The 24,052-nt window shown below is 37.5% G+C and overlaps 1 protein-coding gene across 1 annotated transcript in view; it reads left to right on the top strand.

Annotated features, from left to right (window-relative positions):
* The window catches only part of LOC121037328 (uncharacterized), a 39,895-nt gene that overhangs the window by 5,156 nt on the left and 10,687 nt on the right, over window positions 1-24,052 (top strand). The window contains exon 3 of the mRNA XM_040486709.1: window positions 17,245-17,346. Within this exon, the coding sequence (XP_040342643.1) occupies window positions 17,245-17,346 (102 nt within the window). The remainder of the gene's footprint in view (window positions 1-17,244; window positions 17,347-24,052) is intronic.

Below are 24,052 nucleotides of genomic sequence, written 5' to 3'. Positions count from 1 at the left end.
TTTTAAAAGTTTTCCTGGTAATATCTTCTAGTTTTTAGTGCATTGGTCTTACACATATTTTGTTAAATATATCTCTGTATCTACTTCAGCTTTCTCACTGGGAGGTACTAGCAGCAATAACATTTCAATAGCAATGAGTACACTAAGCACCCAGACTTTGGCTTCTAAATGCCATTCTCCACTTTAAAAGGAACCAAGAGTCTTTGGAGAAAAAGTTCCAGGTCTAGGACAGGAAACGTATAAGATATGCCTGGAAAATCTTGTGCTAGAAAATTAGAAAGGCTTAAAATGATGGCAACATATCAGAAGGACAGAGGATGTAGCTGAAGGGAGCTTCCAATGAACAAATCTGGATCAATTTGAATATCAAAATATAAAGTAATAGCAAATTGTAACCACTGACTAAAATAAGAAACTGTGATTTCACTCTGATATAAATAAATCGCTAGAGAAGTAAGTCAATAGAAAGAAGAGAATGCCAGCTAATAAATACAAAAGGAACTATGTAGTTAGAAAATCATCAGTGGTTGCTAAAACTAATAAGTGAGAGTTTGATGATGAATGGGATGTTTACATAGTCTTAAAGTATCTCCTCACAAGTTTTTTTTTTTTTATCAGTTATCATGGGAAAATCGTATCTTTACAATGAAAAAACTTGTGGATCTAACTACGTGATCAATTTAATATCACTTATGTATACAATAATACACTTACATGTATAAAGCATATACACCTTTTGATAGGATATGCTGAGAAGGATACAAGATCACTTCTGTTACTCCTGAATCTGAATCTAATCATGAGGATCAGATTGAGGGATTTCCAAACAAACATACCCAAATTGAGGGACTTTACAAAATAACTGGCCTGCATGCTCCCAAGTTTTCAAGGTCAAGAAAGACAGAGAAAGACAGAGGACCTGGTTACTTGTTACTTTGTAACAATATTACCACAACATTAGTGGCTTGAAGCAACACACATTTGTTATCTCCCAGTTTTTGTGAATAAGGAGTGTAGGCTCCGCCAAACCACGTCTTCTGCTCAGGGGATGTCTCACAGGCAATCAGGTGTCAGCCAGAGCTGCGTTCTCATCTGAGGGTCAACAGGAGAAGGATCTGCTTCCAAGTACATTCAGGCCTTTGGCAGAATTCAGTTCATTGTGATTGTAGAACTGAGAGATTCTTTTTCTTGCTGAGTTCTGGCTGGAGACCCTTATAGGCTCTTGGCTGGAGGCCCCTCTCTGCCTCTAGAAGCCACCTTCATTTCCTTGCTTTCATTATCCAACATGCCTGCCTGCTTCCTAGAGCCAGCAAGGGAGAGAGACTCTAGCAAGATGAGCACTTTAATCTTATGTACGTGATCACACAATCACATACACATAATCACATACACCCCATTACTTTTGCCATCTTCTGTTTGTTGGGACCAAGTCAAGGTTCTGCCTTTGTACAAGGGGAGGGGAATCACAACAGGGTATGAACACCAGGAGGGAGATCCATGGAGGCTACTGCAGGAATCCTTCTAGAATAATACTGTGTAATAAAGCATAGTGACTGTGACATAGCATGTATTCAGTAGATATTTGTGGGGGCAATTTGAAAAAAAAAAGTTTTGTTAGAATGCTTTGGCTGCACTTTTTTGTGCATTGTATGTAAATATGTTAACAACTGATCTTTGAATAAGGATTAGTTCTTTTAGTGGTCTTTGGAAGTCTTTTCATACTGAGTAAAATCACCATTTACTCTTAGTGCTAGGCTCATGTGAAATAGCAGTTTTCTGAGGACAGTTTTGGAATACATGTTTCAAGTTGTTGCACAGCCTCCAACAGGGATCAGCCTATTCCCTTAAATGGGTGAATTTAAATTAGATCATTATTCTCCAATTCAAAGACAGAACCAACCTATGAAGAATAAAGCTGTGTAATAGTGCAATCACTCCAATCAGTACATAGCATTTTCTTTCCCAAATCAAACATACAGTTTCTACCCAAGGCTCTTCTAGCAGCCAAGAAGTTAGCTTGATATACGAAGGCTGATCCATGTGGAAAGATTATTACATACAAGATGGTGAGCAGCTGTTTTTTGTGTTTTTTTTTGTTTTGTTTTGTTTTTGTATCAGTGAAGGTCACACATAGAGCAAATGGACTTACATCAAAACCGGAGGGATTTTGGACAGATACTAGACACACTTTCCTGACAGAGGGATGCAATACAGATGGATTTATGATGAAAAACAACTGTGGAATTTTTCCCTGGAGACTTTTACAAAAGGTGTGGACAACCACCTGTTGATAATGCTTTGAAGTCCTATATCAGAGACAGATCGACCTCAGGAGGTCTTTCGGTTCCTCACCACCCTTTCACCTGCATATGGACAGTGCGTTAAACAGAGCAATTATGTGGTGCTCATTGGTAAATAATATTAACTGCTCACAGACGCAGAACATATAACATAAAACACTCGTGCCCAGAACAAATCTATGCTCTTCCCATCCACTTTCCTATTGAAAGAGACTCCATTCTCTAGAGAAAATATCCCACACTAGTCAGAATGACTAAAAATAAAATAATTAGTTTAGAAAGAAATAGCAAGGAGTGAAACACTTTTAAGTCAACTACATCCAGGTATGACACACTTAACTAAAAAACCAGTTTAAAAGTAGGTCATTTAAAATAGACTTTTTAAAGGTTGAGGGAACAAAAATGTGTATTTTTAAAAGAAAATCTAGAGAAATAGGTTTATTGATCTTGAATTTCTAGAGAATCACTTGTCATTTTCTAAAATAAATTATAGGTAAAAATTTTTCTGTCGATGCTGAGAGTCTCATTTTAAGAATCTCAGACATCTTTGTAGACACCATTGTGGAGCCCATCTCCTCCCAAGTATTAAGGAAAAGTGTGATTTAATTATCAAGCCAGAGAAAAAGAAGGAGCCTCATGACTGGTGATAATTTTCATCTTTTAGGAGTAGCCTTTGGGTAAACGTCTTTGAGCTAATTCTTTTTTTTTTTTTAAATCAACATTTTCAATTTAATAAAATCAATTTAACAAAACTCATGCACGACTCCAAAACTAGGTATAGTATAAGTTGTGCAAAATTTTTCACTCAACTCCGATCCATGCCTTGAAAATGCTACATTTTTTTAATGAACAAAGGTTGTATAGAGATCTAGACTAAACTAGGAGTTCATTCTGTACAGATACAGTCACAGTGATTCCATTTTCCCATTCCTTTCTTATAGGGAAATTAACAACATATTGAAAGGGAATTAACTTGCAGCCATTCAAATTTAGAAGCTCCAGAATAAAATTTTCCAGCTATGCTCATAGAAAATGCTGTCTTTAAATGATAGCAGTCCTAAGACGTGTAATCAATAAATCAATAGAAAGAAGGAACTACATCCATAGCACAGGCCCCAATTTCTTCAAGTTCATTTGTTTTCATTCCTCTCTGCTGATTAAATCACTGAGTGCATCAATTAGAATTACTAATTCTATAATTGTGCACTGCACAAGCTATTCCAGCCTGAGAGTAAGGCCTGCGTAATCTTTCTTATGTTAGGGCTATGAATCTGAAAAAACATTTTGATAATGTTTTAAAATTCAAGAATTTATCAATGCCAGTGATTTTCTCTTTGCAATAGTTTCCTTGGAAGGCTATATATTTTTATAAACTGTGTTGCCATTGCTGAAAACATTTTGGTGAATTTCTGTTTGGAATGCTTTCAGAGCCAGCATTAGTCATTTTGTGTCTCTTCACTAGTGACAATATTTTGGTTTGTTTATTTTATGATGAGAGGAAGTTTGTTTCTTTGTATATTTTAAACAGCCAAAAGTCTGGGCGCCTGGGTGGCTCATTTGGTTAAACCTCTGACTTCAACTCAGGTCATGATCTCACAGTGTATGGGTTCGAGCCCCACGTGTTGGGCTCTGTGCTGACAGCTCAGAGCCTGGAGCCTGCAGCCTGCTTCGGATTCCTTGTCTCCCTCTTTCTCTGCCCCTCCCCCACTCACATTGTGTCCCTCTCTGTCTCTCAAAAATGAACAAATGTTAAATAAAAAATCAAATGGCCAAAAGTCACTCCTCCTATGGTCTTGTGAGAAATACATTTTTTTCTTTTTTGGTAAAATGAGAAATGATTATAAAGTAATGGGACTGATATTTGTTCTTTAGATTGGAAGTTTGTATTATCTTTACATTTGCTAGCTATGTGACCAAAGACAATTTACTCAATTACTCGATACCTCAGTTTCCTTATCTGTAACAGGAATGACAATAGCCCACATAGATTTGTTGTGACTGTTAAGTGATATAATAAATGTACAGTAGTAATTAGAGTGCCCGGTACAGAGAGTTCAATAATTCTTACTGAAGGAATAGTTATATGAAGGGACTCTTAGCCTCAACTCTGCATCAAACTCCTTTCTTCAAATCTAATACATTATCCAAAACTTACTGCAAATCTATCCTTTGAAGTCAGCTCTCCCTCTTTAGTGTTACTAATTTGTAATTCTCTCTTTTCAACCAGTCATGGAGTCCTGAAGATTGACCTTACATCATGATTCTTAAATCCATCCCCTTTCCTTCACCCTACTTCTTGTCTTCAGTCCATGAACCCGTGAATCCTTCATGTTGCAGGCAGAGTGATCTCTCTAAAGTATAAGGCTGAGGGGAACCACTTCTCCCATTGTTGTCTGGGTATGGGGTGATCTTGGTAAAACCTGTAAGGCCATTTGCAATCTGAACCTGGTTTATTGCAAAGGCATCAATTCCACATTTCTTTAACTTAGCATGCTCTTGTTTTTCCAGGACTTTGCATGTGGCTGAAATTTGCTATGTTACTCTGGCTTTTGGGTAACTCCCACTGTTTCCTCTGGATTTAATTTAGAGATCAGGTGCTCCCGAGTGCTCACATTCTCAGGCACCCGTGTGGACCCCACCTGCCATCCACAGCTTATTTATGTATCCCTCTTAAGTAAATTTACAGTGTCTGACCCTCATTGCACTGTATTGTAATCCCCTTTCTTTGAAATTTATTTCCACATCAGAATATGTCTCCTTGGAGGGCATACACTGTGTCATTCCTGCTAATCTTAGTTGTGCCCTCCTAGGACCTCATGTTCATAGATTCCTCAGACCGTAACAGGACTCAGTAATTATTCATTGAATAAATGAATAAATGATATTTCTGATGCCTTATTTAGAGTTCTTGTGACTCATTAACAACTTTTATTGTTATTAAGAGTTAGTGTTGTAATTCCCAAATTTAGGTGTTCATGCCTACCCTCTCTGCTTGGAAAAACCTGTATCTTTCCCCATATAGTTACATAGCTCATCCTTTCACCTAATGTGTCTCCAATTACGTATTCCAGAGAGATTTTCTCAGACCGCCTGAGTAAATGGGACACACTCATCTCACTGGCAAACACATCTTTGTTTTTCTTCATAGCACTTGTCAATTCTGGACATTATATGCTATGTTTATTATTTACTTATTTATTTACTTGATCTCCATAAGCTCTATCAGGTTGAATTTGTGTTTTTTATTACTGAGTCTCAGCTTCCACCATCCCATCTGGCACATAGTGGGTACTTAATGTTAGGTAAAGTATTGAATTCCAACTTATAAGGTCCTTGAGAACAGTAAGTTGTGTATGCTCCCTATCATCTAACCTAAAACATTACAATCAATCAATCAATCAATCAAAAAATCAAGCTTGTACTCACTTAAAAAAGCTTATACCTACTTTTTGGATCTTTTCAAAGGGGTTAACTTTATGCTTGAGTAACAGGGTACTTCTTGAAGCAGAGGATACTTACAGGTACCCACTAAAGGGGGTGGGGTTAAAAATTAAGTGAGCCTCTCCAACCTCTGGGAAAGGAGGCAGAAAGTTTCTTTGAAGCAGATCTTTGTTCTGCTAAGAATCAGGGGAAGTTCTGCCCTTATTTATGTAAATGTAGGATAAGAAGGTTTTTCCCGTTTGAAGCAGGAGATGATAGTTGAAACAAAAGACTGCCATTCCCCTGGATCCCCTGTGAGCAAACAAAGGTCTCCAGGATGAAATTAAGTGAATTTGTAGAGGGAGTCTGGAACTTCTGGAAGAGAACAATTTAAGTGTGTGTCATTATTCCCTGTGATTTAGCATGTGGTGGGGGGTGGAGGCACGAGTCTGTCAGGGTGAATTGCGTGTCCCTGATCTAGTCACAGAGACAGACAAGAGCAACAGCTCCCTCACCTCAAGGTAAAATCATCTGCCAAAAGGCAAGTGAATTTACCCCAAAGTTACATAGCTCCAGCATCCTTCATTTAAAGGGCCCTTTCTGAGTCTCTGAGTGGGTTCCTATCAATGTGTCCTCATGGTCATACATATTAACCGATGATTGTGACAACTGACTCTTTCCACCTCAACACCTCCTCCTTGGCCTTCTTCAGTAAAATCACTGGAGTGGCTGAAGACATTTTTGGGATCCAACTAAGAGAAGTTGAGTTAGGGAAACATTTAGTTTGGTTTAAGGGGAATAGGTCAAAGTCAATTCTGTGTATCATTAAGTTTTTGCTAGCTGCCTTGTTATAGAAGTGACTTACACTCACTCTTCAGAATCACCTGGTCTCAGGACAGGAAGGGTCAGAAGTCTTATGATATGAATGTGCCCTAAATTACCTGTCATCAGAAGTATGTAGCTAGTTCAGGAGAAACAAGCTTTTTTTCTGATTTCTGATCACCAGAAAAGTGTGATAAGACTTAGTTTAAAATGAGACTACAAAATGTTTGAAAATCATTGGACAGATATTCACTGGTTAGCAGAAGATTCTGGAAGAAATATAAGACAAATCCTACTTTACTAGTATTTGGTGAGGAAGGTATTAACTATTTAATTTCTAAGATAAACTAAAGAGGACGTTGGGGTAAGATTTTTAAAGCCTTCACCTGAGACTCCACCATTCTCTGCCCTCTACACCCCCCACCTTCAAATTTTTTTGAAAAGCAAACCTCAAAGCTTTGTCCTGGAAGAGGACAAACACAGCATGTAGTGTTGCTAGATTTTTGGAGTACAAGCACACAGCACCCCAAACCTCAGTATACTAGCACATACAGACTGGCTCGTTGCTAGCTGCCTTAGTGTAAGAATCACTTGCAAGAATATTTCAATGGGGAGATTCCAACCAGAGGTAAGGCTATTTTATCCATAGGCTTTGAAAAATTGATGTACCAGAAATGGAGGGTGTATTCTGGAAATGAAATTTTGGTCCAAGCAAAAACTTTCTGTGAACACTCATTAAAACTACAATTGTAAAAGGTACCAGAGTGGGAGGTACAAATGTAGGTAATAGATAATTATACAGTTCTGTCTCCTTATAGTCATTCCTATGTTCTCAAAAACATACCCCTGCATAACTCTGGCACAGTGCTTAAGAGCCCTAACATGAGCAGTGAGGATTAGGAGAGTCATTGAACGTGCTGAATATCTTCTCTTTGTCCCTCCAGGGACTCTGTTCTCCAGCAGGCTGACCTATAAAGACTACATCAACAAGCATCTTTGCCCTCTGGCTAGTGGTTGCATCAGTAAGAAATGATGGGGCAGGAGGAGAATGAGCTCAGAATTTTTTACTAACCTGAAACAGTGGGCTAAACATGGTGGCAAAATCTTTGTGACTTCTCCCATTGAAAGGTAGAGTCTAATTCCCCTCTCCCTTTTCATCAGGACTGGCCTAAGCGATTTGCTTAAAGAACTGAATGCAGTAGAATTGACATTTTGGGACTTCTGAGGCTGGGTCATTACAAGAAATCTTGCAGCTCCCATCTGCCCAGGTCTCTTGGAGCACACACTCTTGGAGCTCTGAGATGTATAAGAAATCTGAATACCCTGAGGTTGCCCTGCTGGAGTGGCTGTCAGGAGAGATCCCATGGAAAGAGAGCAATGCCCACCATTGCTCAGCTGTTCCAGCTTTTCCAGGCAGATATGTGAGTGAAGAGTTGGAGTACATTGGAACCCCAGCAGATACATTGTGAAGAATCAGGAAACCCAGCCAATAGCAGAACTGAGACACTTCCAGCTGTTCAAACTACCCCAGCTGAGACTCCAGGCTTTGTGAAGTAAAAATAATCTGTTTCTGGGGTGCCTGGGTATCTCAGTTGGTTAAGCCTCTGACTTTGGCTCAGCTCATGATCTCATGGTTCGTGGGTTCGAGCCCCACATTGGGCTCTGTGCTGACATCTGAGTCTGGAGCCTGCTTCAAATTCTGTGTCTCCCTCTCTCTCTCTGCCCCTCTCCCACGCATGCTCTGCCTCTCTTTCTCTCAAAAATACATTAAAAATATTTTCTCTCAAAAATAAACATTAAACATAATGTTTATTCTCTCAAAAATAAACATTAAAAATAATCTATCTCTGCTATGCCCTGCCATGATTCCTGACCCACAAAATTGTGAGCATAATACACACTTATTGTTTTACAGAATAATTGTTTGTGTACGTTTGGGGGTGTGCTGTTACACAGCAGTAAATAATCAAACACCTGGTAATCTCCCAGCTGTGTCATCTCTGGTTGGCTGGGTTCTGCTGCCAGAGTCTCATCACAGCCCTCTCCATATAGCTACTCATGCCTTCTAGCCTATAGGAGGTAATGGCACCCAGCCCTCGCTAGCTGTACTAGTCATTGTTATTGGCTTTCTTGAATCCTGTCCACCTTTTAAAAACAGTCCCTTAATTAACCTCTCCTGAATTACCCAGTTTAAGAGTGTCATCTGGGATTCCTTGGGGTCTTGGCTCATATGCCAGACTTGATATACATGTCTCAAGACATATTGAAGAACAGGGGAGGAAGCTACAGTGTGTAAAGAGGTTCAGAATTATGCTTCAGATAGATGCAGAAAAATTTGCCTAGCAAAATGGTATGTTTATATACTTATATCAAGTACTTATATCAAGTAATTAGTGTGTTGCCATTAATGAAATACTTTAGGAAACAGTAGACTTTTAAGGCCATCCTTGAAGTTTTCTGGACTCAGTAAGTCTTACTCATCCTTTTAATTTGTTTGTGAGAGAAATGGCCATTCTCTAGCATACTGCATTACTTTATTTAACAGTCACTATATATTATACTTTCTATATTCCAGCACTCTTCTAAGACCTTTACACAGAATGACTCATTTAATCCTCCTAATAACCCTATCAGCCCTGTGTTATTATCGTCATTTTACAGACAAAGAAATCAGGGTATGTAGAAGTTACATAACTGGCCTAAGAGCTCACAGCTAGGAAGCGGAAGTACTAGCACTAGAAGCCACAATGTTCAGCTACAGAGTGCTGTCTTTACCAGTGTGTTTCGCTGTTAAGTCTTGCCAGGAATGATTTAGGAAACAGGAGAAATGAGTTGACTGGGTGGTCTACCGTGTGATTCAGTCAGTGATTGCGGGGGCCTTCTCTTCTTGAAGGCATCTGAGATGACGGAGCATGAGAAAGAGAAACAGGTTGGAAGCTCCTGAGAGCATAAACACTAGAGAGGACAAGTGTAATGGTTATGCATTGCTGTGTAACAAATTACCTCAAAATGTAGTAGCTTAGAGCAACGATAAGTTTTTATGTCTCATGGCTAGTGTAGGTCAGGGATTCAGAGAGGGTCCAACAGCATGTATAATCCACTGTGTCTGGAGTCTCAGGTAGAAGACATGGAGTCTCATCTGAAGACTTATTCAGTCCTGTATGGGCCTAGCTGAGTATTCAGTCTGGAATACTATTCATCTTCCATTTGGTCCCAGGGGTGCTTAGAGGAAATGCCACCCACAAATGAAATATGGTTTCATGTGTGGGAGTTACTATTTTGGAAAACTTAGCTTAAATGATTTTTTGTTTCAGTCAGGCTTTCTGAAGAAAGCAGAGGGCAAGCTGGATCTGGGTAAAAGGATTATTATAAAAGTGTGAGGAGTGTTTAAAGAAATAAAAAATAAGGGATTATGTAGAAACCCAGGACTAGAAACAGCAGAGAGCTATTATCTCTCCCAGGACTGAAGGAAGGGGAGAAGTTACCAGAACTCTGAGGGTAGCTATTTGTAGAGTGTCTGACAAGAGCTGTGGCCTTCAAGGAGGAATGCAGATAACCAAGGATGAGTTGGTAGAGTAGGAAGAGGGTGAATAAATACTTTTGTATCATTGTCCTTCTGCCCTCTGATCTCCTGCTTATCCTACCCACTGGATGACATATGGCCAGACCAGTTCATATAGGTCAGCCCCTCAGGACCACAGAGTAGAGTGACAGTAAGAAAGGTAGAGAATGGGCCTGGAAGGGCAAACAGGAGATACCCAACACACCAAAATATTTCTCCTGGTATGTGGGGAGTGATGCATGTGTTTTGGAAGGTCGACAGTTGTCCCTTATAGAGCCTGAGGTGAATTCTGCTGGAATTTGTAATGTCACCATTAACAGACTTTATAATATGTTGTATTGTTTGAAATGACCATTTTGTAGGTTAAAAAAACTGGAAAATTTGACAATTTCATATAGTTCAACCCAATATTCTGGGTACTTTCCAGTTAAAGTTGCTAATGGAAAATTCTTGTATTAGATAACTGAAAATGTTGCTTCTCATTGTTTTATTGTTGGCTATTTTCTGAGTTAGGACTACCTAAAAACTTAAGTGGAATGGGTGTTCTAATTGGATGGCATCAAACATTTTTTAGTTGTTCAGGGGTAAGACAAGATAAAAATATAAAGTCAGCAAAACTTGTGAGGTAGGCATGTTGCTTACTATAGGTCATGGCAGTCTCAACCTCAGTGCCCAACTGAAGTAGTTTAACCTACCTTGCAGTTTGTCCTTCAGTAGCAGACAGCCTTGAACCCAAGCAGAGAACTATGAAGGGTATTCTGATGCCTGAATTTCAGGGAGGCCCAGCAGTAAATAGAAGAAACTCATGATAGACCATGGGAATGGCAAGTTTTGAGTTTCATTTTCAAATCATGCTTTTGACCATACTGATCTCTAATCACATATTATTTGTAATTTATTGGATAAAGGAACTCTGGTGTTTTGATATGTTTTCTCACTGCCATGTAACTAAAAAGATGTGGGTCAGATGCTGGTTAATGTGGATCTTGAAAGGAATATCTATTGAGGCCTCCTGGGTGGCTCAGTCAGTTGAGCATCTAACTTCAGCTTAGGTCATGATCTCACAGTTTGTGAGTTTGAGCCCTGTGTCAGCTCTGCACTGACAGCTCCAAGCCTGCTTTAGATTCTCTGTCTCCCTTTCTCTCTCTGTTCCTCCCTGGCTTGTGCTCTCTTTCTAAAAACAAAACAAAACAAAACAAAACAAAACCAAAAAACAAAAAACAAAAAAAAAAAAACAGGAATGTCTACTGAAACATATATATTTAAAAATCTTGCTACTTCTGTTAAACATAGAGGAAACAGAAAGAGCCCCTAAAGGAGATCTCTGTTGTCTAAGCAATTACTGCGTGGTATGGCAGACAGAGTAATGAGTCCCCAAAGGTGCCCATCCCTAAGACCTGTGAAAATGTTGCCTTACATGATAAAGGGGACTTACCAGATGTGATTAACTTAAGCATTTAAGATAAGGAGATTATCCTGTATTATCCAGGTGGACCCAATGTAAACACAAGAACCCTTATAAGAGAAAGGCTAGAGACTTACAGTTAAGAGAAGGCAATGTAACAATGGAAGTAGAGATTGGAGGGATATGGCCATGAACCAAGAAATGCTGGCAGCCTCTGGAAGTTGGAAGAGGTAAGGAATAGATTCTCTTCCAAAAGGAACCAGCCCTGCAGACACATTTATTTTAGTCCCATAAGACTTGATTTAGACCTCTGAACCCCAAAATTGTAAAAGAACAAAATTGTGTTGCTTTAAGCCACTAAATTTGTCATATTTTTTTTTTTTTTTTTTTTTGCAGCAGCCATAGGAAACTAATAAAAGTGGTTTCCTTAGTTATGTGAATACAGGGTGAGGAGGCATCCAGCACTCCATATTGTTACTCCTTAAAAACCCAGATATGAAATTTGCATGAAGAGTCTAGAAGCCTCAGGGAGATTGGGACCAAGACGTACACCCAGAAATTTGGAGTTTGAGTGATGTGTCAAGGTAGAGTAGGGTGGTATTGGGCAAGACATAATCACATAAAAGAGCAATGGGATGCCTGGAAACAAAGTTTCTTTAGGAAAGTGGGAAGGTCTTGGCTGGCCCAGACTTAACATAAAATCCTAAGTATTGCAGAGAGGATGGGTTTGGCATGATTTAGTCTACAAGACCCTTAGGACCCAGCTCCCCTGACATGATGCCACATTTTTAGGGAATAATGGCTGAGTAAGGACAAACAGTGAGGACAAACAACGTCATTGTGGACAAACAATGAGAACTCTACTCTAGGAACCCAAGTAAGAGGCATCCCTAAAGCCAGGACATGGGCTTGGACCAGCTCATAGGCTTAAAAAGTATCTGAGGAACTCTTGGGACCAAGTTTCAACAGTGACATTGTGTGGCAGTGAGAAACATTGGTAGGCTGACTGGACTTCTGTTCTGTCTCTATCTGGCCTCTCTACAAGGATTGTCCAAGGGCACCTGGCTCAGTCAGTTAACTGTCTGACTTCAGCTAAGGTCCTGATCTCATAGTTTGTGGGTTCAAGCCCCACATCGGGCTCTGTGCTGACAGATCATAGCCTGGAGCCTGGTTCAGATTCTGTGTCTCCCTCTCTCTCTGCCCCTCCCCTGCTCACTCTCTCTCTCATTCTCTCTCTCTCTCTCTCTCTCAAAAGTAAACAAACATTACAAAAAAAAAAAAAAAAGAAAGAACGAGAGAAGAAAGAATACAAGGGTTGACCAGATAAGGACTGAGTAATCACTATTATGTTCTTGGTAAATATGGTGGGGGAGAAGGGGATGGAATTTAAAGGAATATACTGGGCTCTCTGCTAATAAGTTTTATTTTGACTGATTGGATTAATTGGGACAAAATAAGAGATATGCATACATTTTTATTCTCTAGGTTTGTGGAGCAGGTCACACTGGATATACATGTTTGTGTTCTGTTAGAAAACTAAAAACATTTCTAGCTTCCTCCTTATGTATTTTTGGGAATCTGAAACTAAACTACATGAGTTTTTATATTCTTTTTTCCCCCAGTTTCTATATTCTTTACTCTTGCTCTTCATTTAAAAAAATGGAATAACCTTACGATTCTATAAAATTATAGGAGTTGCATTTATATGCCTCATCTTATAATCAGCTTCTTTAATTGGGTGCCTTCCTCACAAGTATTTTCCAGAAGTTGCTTAACCTTTAGGGGAAGGTCTACTTTATATCACACATTATGATTTTATATAGCTCATCTCATTTAAATCTTCCCACAGTTCAGTGAGGTAGATTTTCTTTCTATTTTATAAATGAAGAAATGTGTTCATAGGGTTTAGGAATTTCTTCTAGCTGGTTATAAAAGATGGATGTCTAACCATATTATTATGGTTCTATAAGCATTAATTAAGATCATACCTAAACCAAGTGGCAAGTGAGGCATGAATATTACTAAGCTGCTTAAACACATTTAGTGTAGCAACAAAATCAAGATATAAATTATAAACTGTGATATAACAAAGTTTACATATCTTGCATTTTGTTTCAATTAATCACTCCAAACAAATCCCATCAGCAACTAGCCCAGTATATCCCCCTTAAACTTCATCTCTTTCACCAATTACCTGAAATATACATATGCTAATAACCTATAAAAGATGGATAAAGAGAACCTAGCACTGTACTTTAAATCAGGAAGTGCTCATCAAAGTTTAGTTGAGTAGAAGGTTAACAAAAGCATCATCTGAAATGCACAGTAAAAATAAGAGAGGCAAAGAAAATTTCCAAAGTTACAGACTGATTTTTAAAATAATGGCTACAGAATGACCAACCTGGTATATAACTCCTTTTGGCAAAATGGTTGAAAATATACCGTAAATTTGATAGACAGGATTATAAAAAAATCTCCCAACTGAATAATCCTAAAGCTACAAAACAAAAGTCCTCTCCATATGAAAGAGTATTGCCCTCTGAATGTTTTTATTTGGTTTTGATTTTTGGAAGGCTGTGTTTCACCAATCACCCTTGGAAATGGACATTTCTGCTGCTGACAAGCATTCATTTCTCTTTTTTCCAGTAGTACTCAGATCTTTCTCAAATGTCTTCCCCTTCCTCACATCTCACATGGGCCTCAGGAAAATCTGATCTCACTACTCACTCCAGAGGTGGCTCTTTTACATCTAAGGCTAATTCCGTCCCTAGAGCAAGGGATGGGTGCAGGAGACGACATGTGGTCCAATTAACATGAGGAAAGTCTCTCCAGGGGCATCTGAGAAAGACCCACCATCACAAGGAGAGAGATGCTCAGAGTGGCTCTCCTCCAGACATTACCATTATTCTTCTGTGGCGATTTTGCTGCTGTGCTAGTACTCTGAAGATGAAACTTCTATTTAGAGCCAGGAAAAGAACTCTAGTGCTACAGGACTGTCACCTCGAAGGCCTCACCTCTTTGTCTTCTAGTTGGTTGAGCCAGTAAGTATCTAATTGTTTAAGCTAGTCTGAGTTTTCTGTCATTTATAGTTGAAAGTATTAGAACCTATAAACCATCAGCATTGTATTCTAATCCACAGTTGTGCTATAAATAAAATTCTGGTTTTGAGTCAATAGAAGAAGTACAAAAGACAGTCTTTGCTCAGGGGATCAAACTGACGAGACTCTCGCAAACCCAGAGGTCTATACTTAGGGGTCTGCCATGCCATACACACACTCTCTAAACACTACATTAGTTAAAAAACTTGCCAGTTCAAGTATTCCCGTTCATCTGAAGTCATCAAGTTTCAGTTCTCTGACATTGTACATTGCATGTTTTGTGAAATTACATGTTTCCTGTGATAGCAAGAAACCCAAATAATAATTTACCTGGCCAAGAAAAATGAAGAGTAAAGATGGGTACATAATGTGGTTGTGGATTGCTGTAGAAACTTGGCATATTTTTATTTTTATTTATTTTTAATTTTTTAATGTTTATTTACTGTTGAGAGAGAGAGAGAGACAGAGTGAGAGTGGGGGAGGGGCAGAGAGAGAAGGAGACACAGAATCTGAAGCAGGCTCCAGACTCTCAGCTGTCAGCACAGGGCCTGATGCAGGGCTCGAACCCACAAACCATGAGATCATGACCTGAGCTGAAGTTGGATGCTTAACTGACTGAGCCACCCAGGTGCCCCTAAACTTAGCATATTTTTAACACCACATGAACTGATTAGAATAAAAAAAAGAAACTTAACAGCTTTTAAAACTCCAAAAAATTAAGAAAAGGCCATAAATAATTTTTAGGCACATTTAAAGAGAAGCACTAAAATCAAGAGCCACTACAATTTGTTTCAAGTTTGTAATGGTACTTTACACCTTAAAAAGAACATTTGACACTTGAGTAGATGATAGCACTATACTTAAGTTCAATTTTCTTTAATGTTTATTTATTTTTGAGAGAGAGAAGGAGAGAGAGAGAGAGAGACACACACACACACACACAGAATCCAAAGCAGGCTCCAGGCTCTGAGCTGTCAGCACACAGCCCAACATGGGGCTCAAACTCACCAACTGGGAGATCATGAGCTGAGCTGAAGCCAGACACCTAACCAACTGAGCCACCCCGGCGTCCCAATAAGTTTTAAGAACCATTGTGAATTTAAATTATCACACAACTATCAATGTAGGGTTTCAAATTGATACTATCTCAAAAAATTAACCTAAAATAATGTGTCCATTTGGCTTAAAGACCTAGAAGGAAAGAGTAATTAGCAACGTAAAAATGATCATTTTAGTCACACTCAGATTTCAAAAGTATGTTTGTGACTTGAATAAGTAAGCTCTTGAGTATAAAATAAAGCCCAAATTTACTTTGAAATTTTATTTTATTTTATTTATTTTAATTTTTTTAACTTTTATTCAGTTTTGAGAGACACAGTGTAAGTGTGGAGGAGCAGAGAGAGAGAGAGAGAGAGAGAGAGAGAGAGACAGGTTCCATATTCCTAGCAGTCAGGTGCCCCTAGTTTGAAATTTTAAATGATTGGGGTGCCTGGGTGTCTCATTTGGTTGAGTGCCTGGCTCTTGATTTCAGCTCAATCATGATCCCAGGGTAATGGGACCCAGCCCTGAGTCAGGCTCCATCCTGAGACTACTTAAGATTCTCTCTCTCTCTCTCTCTCTCTCTCTCTCTCTCTCTCTCTCCCTCCCTCTTCCTTGTACCCCACTCATGCTCTCTCTCTCTCTGTCTCAAATAAAAAAAATTAAAATAAATAAATAAAACAAAAATTTAAATGGTTTTATTTGTTAAGTGATTGTTTATGGCCTAAGATCAAATTATAAACTTTAAAAAATTTACTCTTTATGTAATGAAAGAATTATTTTTTAAGTTTGCTTGTTTTACACCTTCCCAAGTAGTATATATGGCACATTTATTTGGAGTAAAGTGGTAAAAACAAATCCAGCTCTTATGTAAGCTAGAGGATTGACTTTTGGAGTCTCAGATAGATTTCTTCTTTGTATTTTGCATTTGCTTTATCTTTATGTATTTTTCAAAAAAACAGTGATTCTATTGTTTTTTAAAAATTGAATAAGTAGCAGGATATCTGCTTTGTTGTTCAGAATTTGTCTGTATATAAACACAGTATTGTCCCCAATTAATCTTATGGTTACAATTTTCTGACTGGTTCTTGGATCGATAGCTTATTATGTTGAATTTTTATTATTTCATATAAAATAGTTACAATCTTTAAGCCAAATTAGTATTTATTGACTATGGATGACCATTGTGTACAAAGTGCTATATTTAAATGTTATTATTTTCCCTGTTGCACATAAAAATCCAGTCGCATCGTCACCTCATGAGGTGGACACAAGTATCCCAACTGCTTATATTTACAGTAAAGAAAATCTAATCACTAACTATAAAAAAATCTGGCTGCAAAACAAATTAAAAAACAGGGATAGTGATAATGATTATCATCTCAAACATTCATTTAGTGTTAGATTTAGAAAAGACTATTTCCTAATGCCTTTTGAAATCTCTCTAACCTTGCCTGCTCAAGCCTTTCTACAATATCTAATTAAACCTGACTCTATTCAGATAAATGTATCCCTTATATTGTTTTTGTGTGTGTGCGCAAAAGCTAATTGATTTATAGCTTATAAAACTTTTTTTGTTTTGTTTTGTTGTTGCTTTAGGACCCACACTGGCAATATTCTAGCAAGGGGATGTTAAGTCGTGTACAGAAGAATAATTCAACTATTCATGGGATCCAGAAAGCTCTTCACTGTTTCTTCAAGGTTTGTGCATCCATTTGTGTGTTCAACGACAAAAGATTTTTGAATGCCTCCTATGTAAAATAAATTGTAATTATTCAAAAGTGTTTTGTCAAAAGTATACCATTACCAGGAGGACAGCTACTAGGCCATTCATTTTCTGTTTATTTTGCAAGGAAATGTACCCCTTTGAGCTTGTTTGATTTGGATATGTATTCCTAAAGTAAATATTGCTATTGATGGCTTCCTGTTTAATGTTAAGCTAGTCAAGTGACCCTAGAAACCTTCCGGTTGTGTTAGAGTTTCCTTTACATAGATTCCAATGCAATTGCTTTCATATTATTTAGGATATAAAAACAAACTACCTCCTATATTCAAACATTTATACCATTTGATTCTTACACTTCCTAAGAGACAAATAGCATCCTAAGAGACAATAGCTACTTAAAAATAGCATTATTTTTAAGTAATGATGCTATATCCCACTTAGGCCAACCTTTAACATGTCACATTAACTTTTAGACAGAAATTAAATTAACTATGCTGGCTTCCTGGTTCTTGGGAAGTTATTTATTACTCTTTTTCTCTTATCTGCAAAATTAAATTAAATTAAATTCCACCTAATCTATCAAGGTTCCTACATCTGGACCACATCGTCTGCTCTTCCTGCAGGAAGATGGCTCCAACCCCTTCACTTATGTGCCAGATCTTATTCCTCTTTAACTTCTACGAGGCCCTGTGGATCCTTTCTCTCTTCTGCATCATCTTTCCGTCTGCAAAAAATTATTCCCATCAGCATAAAAGCATGCTGTAATATCTTCCATCTTACTTTTATTTAAAAAGCCCTCTCTTGACTCCACATCCCTCTGTAGTCCTGTCCATTTCTCTACTCCCTTTTGTGGAGCTCCATCCCTGCTTTTGTTTTCTTCATTTCCTCACTCCCTACTTGGATCTCTCACCCAAATCCGCTTCTTTTACTCTTCCAAGGCACTGTCTCTTGAACTCATTTCAGTTATGCTTTCTTCCGTTTCGATTCAAGAAAAGAGTGCTTGTTGGGGTCACCAACGACCTCTATGCTATATCCAGTATAAAATTCTCAATCTTCATCCGACCTGACTTACCAGCAGCATTTGGCACAGGTGACCTTCCCTTCTCCATTTTCTTCATTGAGTTTTCAACACAGCTCTCTGATCTCCCCTTACCCCTTCTTACTGGCTGCTTGCTTGTCTCTCTTAGCTGCAGGATCTGCCTCCTCTTCCTAACTAGAATCAGTCTTCAGCCCCCATTTTATTCACACTCTTGTCTTCAGCCATCTCATTTCTGAGCTGAAAACTTCCAAAATTATATGCCCATCACTGCAGAAAAAGACTGCCTTTATTTCTAGTTGTGATATACAGCTGGAAAAGAAGATTCTGTGGCATTCCTCTTTCTTCATTCTGTATTTGTCCTCTCATTCCTCCTGCTACCCTTTGGGATCAAATATGATGTTCATTTGTCCATTCATGTGATAAATACTATTGAGCAACATGTGCCAGACTCTGTGCTGACTTATCCATAACCTAGGCTTCTAATGGTTTCTGGTCCTTGCCTTCTTTTTCCCTTCTTACTCTATTTTATCCATTTCCCATCCTTCAGATATGTTCTAAGTCCCCTCCATACTCATGTCCCCAGGCCCCCAAATACTTTCTCCCTAAAGCTGCAAACTCAAAATTCTAGAATCTAGATTTCTATATCTGGAACAAACACTTCAAATTCAACAATACAGTTTAAATGCAATTGTGTTAGAAATGCAAACAAACAACAGGGGGGCCTCGGTGGCTCAGTTGCTTAATTGGGCTCAGGTCATCATCTCACAGTTGGTGGGATCGAACACTTCATCGGTCTCTGCACTGACAGTGTGGACCCTGCTTGGGATTCTCTCTCCCTTTCTCTCTGCCCCGCCCCCCGCCTCAAAATAAGTAAAACCCATTTTTAAACAATCTTTAAAGAAAATGCAAACAACACACATGTTGATGTTCTTTCTTCCTACCTAAGTCAGACATGACTCATTCTCAATTTTTCTTCTTCCTTTAGCTCACAGTAACTTTCTAAGTATCTCTGTAACTGGTCCCCTTGTCTCTATTCCTACTAATAGTGCTTTGTGCCATTAGCATTTTTCTTTAAGGATCCCTATGCCTCCGTTCTTATATTTCTCCAATTCTTGCCCCACATTGCTGCCAGCATGGTCTACCTAAATTGAAATCTGAATATTTCACTGCTCTGAATAATATCTTTGATGGCCTTCCATTTCCCACAGAACAGAGCTCACAGTATTATTCCTTGTAAGAACAAAACATATGAACCTCCTCAGCTCTTCTGCAAAAATTCAAAAGTTCTGGCCCCAAAAAATGACTTGCAGATCTATGAACTGAACATGCTCTTTTAGACCTTTGGTCTCTGCATACATTTTCACACCCTGTGTGTCTGGTGAATACACATCTTCCATCAAGACTCAGATCAATTTATACTGTCTTTGAAGCTCCTTAAGCCCCGACACCACATAATTAGGCCTTCTTCCTCCGTGTTATGATACTTTATGTAGATATCTTTATTTTTTCCATGTATTTCATATAGTGTAATTATTTGTTTATATGTCTGTATACTTCAATGGACAGGGAAATCTATGCAGGCAGAGACCATGTATCATTAATCCTATAATTTCAATTTTTAAATTTTTGTTTCATCGTTTGCAAAAAACAGGAAACAGCTGATATGCATTCTCATATAATGAATATTTTTAAACTGCAGAAGTTTACATTATAAGACAGACTTTTTTTTCTAAAACATAATAACTGTTTTCCTAATATGAGTTACTCATATAGGGTTTTTAAAAAATATTGAAATATAACCCACATACCATAAAATTCACCCTTTTAGAGTTTACAATTCAGTGGCTTTTAATATATTCACAAAGTTGTAAAATTATCATCACTATCTGATTCCAGAAAATTCCCAATTCTAGAACTTTTTCATTCTCCCCAAAAGAAACTCTGTCCCTCATTAGCAGTTATTCCCCATCCCTACTCCCTCTCTAGGCCAACTAATCTGCTTTCCACCTCTATAGGTTTGCCTATTCTGTGCATTTAATATAAATGGAATGATTTAATATGTGGTTTTGTATGCCTGGCTTCTTTCATGCAACATAATGTTTTTAAGGTTCATCTACATTATAGCATGTTTTTTTCCTTTTCATGACTGAATAATATTCCATTGTATAGATATGCCATATTTTGTTTATCTATTCTTTGATTGATGGTTATTTGGATTTTCTACTTTTTGGCTATTACGAATAATGCTTGTATGAACATTAATGTACAAATTTTTGTGTGGGTGGACATATGTTTTCAATTCTCTTGGGTACATGTTAGAGATGGAATAACTGGGTCATATAATTCTATGTTCTTTGAGGAACTCCCAAAGTGTCTTCCAAAGTGACTGTACTATTTCACATTCCCATTAGCTATGTATAAGAGCTCTAATTTCTCTACAGCCTTGCCAACACTTGTCATTGTTCATCTTTTTTGATTATAGTCCTCTTGGTAGGTATGAAGTGGTATCTCATTGTAGTTATACAGGGTTTGATATCAGCCTCCCGTAAAAGGGTTATCTAGATTTCCATTCTATTTAAAACCAATAAACGAATATTTTATTTTATATTACTCTGAAATAAATGGGAGGTGATCCTCTCAAAAGATGGAACTATTCATTTTTCTTAAATGTCCTAAAATGTTTCATAGGACTCAGCATATTTTAAATTCTTTCTTATTATTCCTAAGATACTTCCATGACTGAATAATATTCCATTGTGTAGATATGCCATTTTTTTGGCAATATAAGACCCCCAAATGTTGTTAATTAAGATTTCACCCATGTTAATTTTGAGGGGAAACACTTTCCAGCTCCTATCTATCCTATGTGTAAGCATTATATGACAATTAGGGATATTGAAATTTTAGCCCAGTTAATTTGTCTCCCTTGTGACTCTTTAGACTTTTTTTCCCTTATTTTTCTCTTAACGATCATTTTCTGATAACTATTACTTTGTTTTTGTCTGCATTTAACCCATTCAACTTAGTATTGTTTGAAATTTTTATAAATGTACTATAAATTTCCTTTCTGCCACACAACATGATATTCAGCATAGATAGTGGGTTTCAGAAGTCAGGTAATTTGTTTGAACATGTGGTGTGGTGGAATGACATTTGTTAGAGTGGCTGTTGTACCTTTACACGCACATTCTTTTGGTTGAGGCTTACAAATGAGGTGACTGTGATTATGGCCAGCACTCCAGTCTCTAGTTGAAGAGAGACTATACAAAAAATAGTGACAATGATTTGCTCAGATAGATTCCCAAGCTCATAAGATGTGGCCAGATGCTTCAGGCCATTTTCTGCAGTGTTAGGGCTTTTGAGAGACTTCTGTTGACATGTCCCAAACATATTCTCATGGGGTTGTTGCTTTGTTTTTTTCAATGCTTATAAAAATATTCATCCAATGATCTTGGTTCATGGACTTTAAGCATTTCTCAATTTTGTTTGGAGGCCTTTAGCTTAGTCATTGAGTAAACGCTTTCTTCATTCATTCACAATTCATTCACCCTGGATCCTTAGTGTGTGATTTTCATTATTATTATCACTAAAACATTACCTCCGCAAAGACTTCTCTGACTTTTTCTTGATCTACCATGTGTTTATATGGTTGTGAATAACCTCATCTACCCATTTCTTATAACGTTACCTTAAATATCCAGATCAAATATTTTAACTTCACTCTCATGTGAGTGCATAGCAGAATATTTAACTTAAATAGTATCACTTCACACTCACAAATAGGCACAAGTAAACATCAATCACCATATAATTTATCTTACCAATTGTATAAATCCTTTATTTTATTTTAAACTAGAAGTCAAAAGTAAGAAGCATTCATATTTCTGTTAATATCATTGATTTTAAAAAGGAAGTAAAGCAAATTATGTAGAATAATTCTCACCTGATAAATGCTTGAAAGTTACATTACCTTAAATATGTCTCATCAATAATGGGTGGTCATGTCTCATTTCTACCTACTAATGCATTTTGAATATCAAATGCTTTATTTTGTGTCTTTCAATTTCTTTGTTATGCTGACTTTTCCTAAGAAGAGGGTTAACATTTTTCGATTCTTTTTTTTTTTTTAATGTCTGCACTGTCAGCGCAGGCTTTGACATGGGGCTCGATCCCACAAACTGTGAAATCATGACTTTAGCTGAAATCAAGAGTCAAACATTTAACTGACTGGGTCACTCAGGTGCCCCATCATTTTTCATTGATTCTTAAGATAAGATTGATATTGGCAAGCGACTCACTTCCCCTATTCAAGTACATCTTTCTCACTGGAAAAATTTCTTGTTTTTATTGTTTGTGCCTATAACAAAATTACATTTAATCTGTGCCACTGGGAACTCAGAAGATGGGCCATAAAAAATTGTTCTCTCTTCCTCCTCCCCCAAGGATATAATGCTTATATAACTAAATATTTGAAGCAGATTCATGAGCAGGGATGGACAAAGCCATGTTTTCAGCAACTGTAATTAAAAGAAGTTGAAACTCAGAACATACCCCATTTATCTTGAAGTTTGTATCATGAGGGAATTATCACTGCTATAATGAGCTTGTGCACCTGCAAAGTCTAGGACTTACAGGTATGTCTGTAAATGGAGGGTGTATCTGGAGTTCCCACAGGTACCACATCATTTGTTCCCATTTGAATGTGCAATCAGTCATATGCACAGTGCATAAATATGAGCAACGTGTAGCATTGAGCTTAGATGACATGATTTTATGGTTCCAGATGTTTTCAAATCTTTCAAATTTGCTTTGAACTAAACGATCCATCCATCTTTTTTAGAATTTTTTCTTTCATTGCCAGTTGCCTCCATTTTCTCTAAGGAAGAAGAGACATCTTGATCCCCAAATAATAAATTCTTATTGAATTCTAGTGGGTCCTATTCTATATTATCATCACATTACTTTCAACAATCTTAAAAGTCAAGGATTTAAAATTTCTCTCTTCCATTTTGTTAACTTCGTTGGTCATATTCTTCTTACTGGAATGATTTTAGAAAGCTAATTTTAGTACCAACACTTTGTAGGACTGACACTGGATGTTGCACATTAGATGCTTGGGTGCATTACTGGTCAAGTTACAGAGTTATGTAAAGCCTCAGTTTTCCTATATATAAAATGGATTATAAAAAAATAGGAGAGCTTCCTTACCCAAGCAGAATTCATACTGGAAGAAAAACGTACTTAAAATGAATACACTTCAAATACCATAAATTTTATAGCAAATTATAAGAAGTTTGCAAATTCATCTTTAAAAATTCAAACTAAACTATCTGATAATGAATTCATTTTAATTCATAGTTAACATTGCAAAGATATGATATTTTTAGCATAAATAAAAAATGAATCAGGTATTATTTTTTGACACAATTTTGGAGGGATAAAATGTTGATAGCATGATAGACAATCTTCACTTCAGACTTGGCTTTTAAAACAGAATCATGTTTTGATATTTAAATCATTCTGTTTTGAAAAACATAACCTGGGAGTGCCTGGGAAGATGGCAGTGTAGGAGGACACTGGGCTCACTGCGCCCTGCTGATCGCTTAGATTCCACCCACATCTGCCTAATTTACCCAGAAAAC

Source organism: Herpailurus yagouaroundi, unplaced genomic scaffold, assembly GCF_014898765.1.
Source record: "Herpailurus yagouaroundi ecotype Mexico unplaced genomic scaffold, PumYag 28, whole genome shotgun sequence".
NCBI lineage: Eukaryota > Metazoa > Chordata > Mammalia > Carnivora > Felidae > Herpailurus > Herpailurus yagouaroundi.
Note: the sequence above shows the minus strand (reverse complement) of the source record. Positions and strands in the feature narration are given on the sequence as shown.